This window comes from Gobio gobio (genome assembly GCF_949357685.1).
Source record: "Gobio gobio genome assembly, chromosome: 5".
Lineage (NCBI taxonomy): Eukaryota > Metazoa > Chordata > Actinopteri > Cypriniformes > Gobionidae > Gobio > Gobio gobio.
Genome location: NC_137101.1, coordinates 31,424,596 through 31,431,737, shown reverse-complemented (window position 1 = coordinate 31,431,737; position 7,142 = coordinate 31,424,596). Strand labels below are relative to the sequence as shown.

The following is a 7,142-nucleotide window of genomic DNA, read 5'->3' as shown; positions in this document are numbered from 1 at the left end:
GTTTTGTGTACGTAGGCCTATGTATGTTTTTCTTCTTGTTTGTTACATGCAAAACTTTCTCTTGATGATCTTTAATGTTCTCCTGAAGGTGTACAATTTCGGTTTCTTTAATAATAATAATAATAATAATAAAAATTAGTGCAGTCAAATCGATTAATCGCGATTTATCACATCCAAAATAAAAGTTTGTGTTAACATAATATATGCGTCTAGGCTACTGTGTATAATTATTATGTATATAAAATACACACTCATTCATGTATATATTTAAGAAATATTTGCTTGTATATATAATTTATATTATATTTAATTATATATATTTTATATATAAATATAAAAAAATCTTAAATATATACATGGATGTGTGTGTATCTATATATACACGTAATTATACACAGTACACAAACATATATTATGTAAACACAAACCTTTTATTTTGGATGCGATTAATCGATTTGACAGCACTAAAATAATAATAATAAACAAATTACTAATCGCTCTCACCTCAGGTGTTTTATGTGAAATAGTAAGCAAATTTAGCTGATTCTTAAAAATATATAGGCCTAATGTATATATCTACAGTCACATAATATATGAAAAAAAACGTATGTTGTTATTGGCTAAACTTCAAATTCATAATGTTTCACATTTCACAAAAGGCAATTTAAACATGCAATTTCTTTCATGTTTTTATTTAGATATGTATTTTTCTCTGTTCTCCCCTCTTGCGTCAGAATCTCACATTTTATTCATAGTTTGCTGGATGTATTGAGTGTTTGGTATACAGGCGTAATGAATAATAATATTAATATTATAACGTTATAATTACTATTTCTACTAATAATAGAAATTTGTATTAATAGTAATTAGTAATTCATATTATTGTCAATTATAATTTTTATGTTTATTATAATAAAGAGGAATCAGTCAATGAAATTTTAGCATGGCTTCCTTTGTCTCGCATAGCCTACTAAAAGGTTTTATTGTTGTTGAATAATTTAAACCACTTCATTGTCACATAGCAACTGCATTTAGTCATTATATATTATATTAATTATATTTGAATTCCCAGGCTATTCCCAGGTGTCTATTTTTCTCAAACAAGTTCTCTCTAAAGTGTATTAGAATTGTTTATAATATTCCTTTAAATGCGCTTACATTCTAATTGATATATTGTTGTAACATTTTGGTTATGTTTAAAAATTATTACCGTGCTGATATTTAATACGTCCTACAAAAGGCAAAATGACAGCTGTCTCCTTGAAATATTTTACAGTATATTAATGCCACATTAATTCAGAGAATGACATTTTTAAGTATTTTATGTGCGTAGGAGATTCATGAAGATAATGCAATGAAAGTATGAAATATTCAATAAACATTTGTTCATACTGTAAACCGCATCATCTACATAAATAAGCAGGATAAGACAACATGATGTGATTTTATTCAGAAGCAGTTTTATCAGTGTTATCCTGAACATGTGGCTGTTTATATTCATATTAAACACACACATCAATCAGCTAGTGTGCACATACAGCTCAGTACATCAGTAATCGTGTACAACCTCAGAAAATACTGAAAAATAATCACACAGCTCTAAAGCAAACATTTCAATGAGCGCTCAGAACATAGTAACACTGCAACCTATGAAACATGTATATCCACAGAAGGACATGGACGTAAGGCTACCACATCAGAACATTTCAGCACTTTATTCAGTACAATGACGTGGACGGTTTCCAAATGAATACAAAATAAACTGGATGGTTGGAACCCAAAAGATGTAGCAAATACAGGAGACTGAGGCTAGTTGTCAGCAGTGTTGGGGTAACGCATTACAAGTAACGAGTTACGTAATCAGATTACTTTTTCAAGTAACTAGTAAAGTAATACATTACATTTCAATTTACAACAGTTACTTTTTCAAATAAGTAATGCAAGTTACTTTGCTTTCCCACTTCAACAGTTACTTTTTCAAATAAGTAATGCAAGTTACTTTGTTATCCCACCTCAACAGTTACTTTTTCAAATAAGTAATGCAAGTTACTTTGTTATCCCACCTCAACAGTTACTTTTTCAAATAAGTAATGCAAGTTACTTTGTTTTCCCACCTCAACAGTTACTTTTTCAAATAAGTAACGCAAGGTACTTTGTTTTCCCACCTCAACAGTTACTTTTTCAAATAAGTAATGCAAGTTACTTTGTTTTCCCACCTCAACAGTTACTTTTTCAAATAAGTAACACAAGGTACTTTGTTTTCCTACTTCAACAGTTATTTTTTCAAATAAGTAATGCAAGTTACTTTGTTTTCCCACTGTCCCTATGTTGAGAGAAATCAGAGTAAGTGCAGAGGCAATGTGTGCTGTGTTTACTCGTCACACTTGTAAATGTGTCACACAGCTGAAAGATTTGTTTGAGCAGCCATTTAAACGGTTGTTCCGTTTTAAGTAAAACCGTGAATTTGTGTTTCCTTCAGCCTGAGGCTTATTTATTTATCGTTTGGTTTGAAAGTGCCTTTAGATTGGCCAAAAATGTAACTTTTTTTGTTGTTGTTGTTAAAAAACTAACAAGCAAGCCCAGCCCAGGTGAGAAAAAGTAACGCAAAAGTAATGTAACATTACTTTACATTAAAAAAGTAACTAAGTAACGCAATTACATTCTCAGGTGAGAAAAAGTAACGCAAAAACAACATAAAATATTACTTATTACATAAAAAGTAACCAAGTAACGTAATTAGTTACTTTTTTAGGGAGTAACATGGACATGGCCGTTACATAGTCCGATGTAAATTATTCCCCAACTAAAGTTTACTATTGAGTTTTTAGAATACACATTGAACAATTAAACTCAAAAGCATACATCTTACATTTTTAGTGTTTTTTAAAAACTGCTTTACAGTTTAAATTCTCTTGAAAAGGCATTAAACAGCCTATAATATTTGCATTGTATGCAAATTCTTTTTATGACATATTACTCCATACATTGTGACAACATATTTTTTCGAGTGAAAATATCTCAAAAGCGTTCTCAAGACTTTATGGTTTGCTTCAAACTGACCTTCAAAAATAAACCCACCCTGAGAAATATTCACTTAACAAAATAAAAAAGTGACAACTAGCCCAGGTCTGCTATAATGGACCTGTTTTGAATATAAGCCGCACACATTCATCATTCACATTCATGTTGTTTTCACAGATTCGATGTATCTGCTTGTTTTAGGCCCAAAGCATACTCCAAGCAAGCATGTAAACACAAACTCTTCTTCAAAAACTTGCCACAAAGCAACTGGTAATGGAAGTGCGAGTGCGAGTGCGTTCTCAGCTGTGCCACAAAGGGCTCTATAGGACATCAGCATGAACGGCCTATTGTCCGTTCCAACCAATAAAGTAACATAAAATAAAGCAGCAGTCCTGTGGATGAGCTCAACCTATAAAGATGATCTCACAGGCATACTGTAATGCACACGGCACAGACTGTAGCCGATTAAAAGCACTTCATTGATACCGCAGTAAACACACTTATGCTGCCGAGAAGTCGGTTGAAGAACGCATCAAGTTCTAATTATTGTGTACAAACATCTGGAAAATATCTGATTCACAAAAAATCACAATCATATAGGTGGTGGTAAACTGCTGAATGTCAGTATAACATCAGACAGGACAAGTTTTAGAGACGTATGGCAGATGAAAACTAACACAGATGTCTTGTCGATGTTGAGCTTGTGTGCTGTCAGGGTGGCAAAAAAGGCAAATTATCAGCTGATAATTCTGTGTGAACACGAGCCTGAGTCAGACATGTTGTTTGCTGATAGTCTGCGTAGAGAAAAACTACCACACACCCATGACATGCTCCACTGCTGCCGCAGCATCAACTACACTTTTACAAATAATGAAGAAAATGATTAAGTTTGTTAATTAAGCCCGCAATCAAGTGCATAAGTCTGTTAGTGTGGTGTGATGCCCTCTGATGGAAGATGACAGTCAGTTACATGTAAAATAACCATCTCTAATGTGTCAATGAAGTGTTCACTTTGGCCTCTCGTTACGTATTATTGCCAGTCCGATGAATGAAGATCCCTGTTTATTACACTGTTCACATCTGCAGTGAGAATGAACACATTTCCAAGTACTTCACAACACACAACAACTGTGTCAACACTGAGACTGAAACCTTGAATCCAGAGAGAGAGAGAGAGAAAACAGACTGTTAGAGAAATTGCTGATATGAAGAGAGATTGATATATAGACAGATTGTTAGACAGACTATTAGGGAAATATCGGCAAAGAGTTTTAGACAGGCAGATGATATGACGAGAGACAGACAAGGCAGGGAGAGAGAGAGAGAAGCAGACAAACAAATATCGAGAGATTGTTAGACAGATATAGACATTGTTAAACATAGATTTAGACAGATTGTTAGATAAACAGACAGACATTGTTAAACAGACAAAGATACAAACAGATTGTTGGAAGATTGTTATAGGCAGAGATGTAGACAGATTGTTAGAAAGACAGGTATAACAGAAAGACAGATATAAAGAGATACAGGCAAGCTGTTAGATAGAGACAGATATAAACAGATTGTTAAATAGATTGTCAGAAAGATAGAGATGATCATAGTTAGACAGATATAGATTGAGATATATATATATATTGTTAGATAAACAGTGTGTTAGACAGAGATAAAAAAACTAATTATAAGACAAACAGAAGCATAGACAGAAAGATTGATTGTAAAGATGAAAAGGGAGAGACAGACAGGTAAACAATCCAACAGATAGACTTTCAGAGAGTCAGACAAAAGACTGACAGACAGGCAGGCGAATGGTTAGACAGGCAGAATGAAAGATAGGTTGACAGACAGATTCAAGGCTTTAATCTGAAGTGCATCAGTGCTGTTGTCCATTTTTAATAAGTCACAACAGACATCATTAATTCTAGAAGTTTCCATTTGTAGAATCTGCTCGCCTTCTCACAAAAGTGACTTTGAATCAACAGTTTAATTCTCGGCACCGGTGTCAAACACCACAGATAAACGTCTCATCAGATCCCTGAATGAATGGATGATCACGAGCCGTGCCTCCTAATAACCCTGCATTCTCAGTTTCACTGAACGCAACCATAAAGATGCTGTCACACAGCGCTCCTGGATCAGCTCATGGCAGTTATTGGATTGGTTCCCTGGACGATGTGCTCGGCTAGCTGTTGTTATCCACTGTCATGTATTTGAGCGCGGCGAAACCGTAGCGGCGTGACATGTTCTGCTGAAACTCCTCCTTCAGCGTCTTCAGACAAGCACGGTACTGTTTGTTCGAGCGAAACTTGGTGATGTCGAAACTGGGCGCGTGCGGCATGTGGATCATGTAGGCATTGGGCAGAACCACAAACTCGTACTCCTGAAAATACACAACAAACAGCATTTGAACATGAAATATCTATTTATAAGAAAATAAGGCTATGTTCACACTTTATTTATTGCTCAGATCAGTTTTTTTTAATGGCTATTCACATTGTTGTTTTGAATGTGGCAAATATCAGATTCCAGTGCGAACAGATCATAGTCCTGAACTGACCCACATGCGCAAAAGCACAATAAAAATACGTCATGGAGGACATTAAAGTAAGTTATTACATGTTTACTGTCACAATCACCAGTGAGAGTGCCCCTGATTACCACCTGAGGGCACTCCACCCCGGACTTGTCACTTCATCATAAACTACATTACCCATAATCCTTTGCACGGACTCATCATCACTCATTGTTTGCACCTGTGTCACATTACCTCATTACCCCATTACCCCAGCCTATATAAACCATGTTCACTCTATCATTAACTGCGAAGTCTTGTTTTGTTGTAAACTGCATTTCTGAGCGTGTCCCTGGTTTCATGTCTCTGGTTTTGGATTTCTTGCCTGTTCCGTCTCTCCTGCCTTGTTTGCCTGTTTGGACTGCTTGCCTGTGTATGACCTTTTGCTTGTTTTTGACTACGATTGTGGATTACTCTCTCAATAAAGCTGCGTTTGGATCCTCAACCTTCTGACTCAGTACGTTACATTTACTTATTGTGTGATCTGCCACGGAAGCCAGCTAATTTATGCACGGGCAATATACAAAAAACAAAGAAGAGGATTTGAAAAGAGAGAGCCGAGTTTTAAACATTTATGATATGAGCCCTCGTGTTTTGCTTGTACAGTATATTGCCAAAAAAAATATTGGGACACCAATCCAAATCATTGAACCTGGGTGTTCCAATCACTTCCATGGCCAAAGGTGTATCAAATCAAGCACCTAGGCATGCAGACTGCTTCTACAAACATTTGTGAAAGAATGGGTCGCTCTCAGTAGCTCAGTGAATTCAAGCTTTGTACCGTGATAGGTTAACACATGTGCAGTAAGTCCATTCATGAAATTTTAGATTAGCTCAAGAACAGTGCGTAGAGAGCTTCATGGAATGGGTTTCCATGGTCGAGCAACTGCTTCCAAGCCTAACATCAAGTGCAATGCAAACCGTCGGATGCAATGGTGTAAAGCACGCTACCACTGGACTCACGCTTCTCAGTCTAGGTTTTGCGGTTGCTAGGAGAACGGTACATGCCTGACTGCATTGTGCCAAGTGTAAGGTTTGGTGGAGGGGGGATTATAGTGTGGGGTTGTTTTTCAGGGGTTGGGCTTGGCCCCTTAGATCCAGTGAAAGGAACTCTTAATGCTTAAGCATACCAAGACATTTTGGACAATTTCATGCTCCCAACTTTGTGAGAACAGTTTGGGGATGGCCCCTTCCTGTTCCAACATGACTGCGCACCAGTGCACAAAGCAAGGATGAGCGAGTTTGACCGAGCCCTGACCTCAACCCGATAAAACACCTTTGGGATGAATTGGAGCAGAGACTGCGAGCCAGGCCTTCTCGTCCAACATCAGTGCCTGACCTCACAAATGCGCTTATAGAAGAATGGTCAAAAATTCCTATAAACAAACTCCAAAACTTTGTGGAAAGCCATCCCAGAAGAGTTGAAGCTGTTATAGCTGCAAAGGTGGGACAACTCCATATTAAACCCTACGGATTAAGAATGGGATGTCATTAAAATTCATGTGCATGTAAAGGCAGGCTGAGTGACGTGAGCAAAAAAACCCTGATTTGG

General features: G+C 36.4%; 1 protein-coding gene across 1 annotated transcript in view; it reads right to left on the bottom strand.

The window, feature by feature from the left end:
• Nucleotides 1–1,426: 1,426 nt before the first annotated feature.
• The window catches only part of large1 (LARGE xylosyl- and glucuronyltransferase 1), a 75,424-nt gene continuing 69,708 nt past the window's right edge, over nt 1,427–7,142 (bottom strand). Inside the window, exon 15 of the mRNA XM_079817872.1 lies at nt 1,427–5,398. Coding sequence (XP_079673998.1) covers nt 5,201–5,398 — 198 coding nt within the window. The 3' untranslated portion in view covers nt 1,427–5,200. The remainder of the gene's footprint in view (nt 5,399–7,142) is intronic.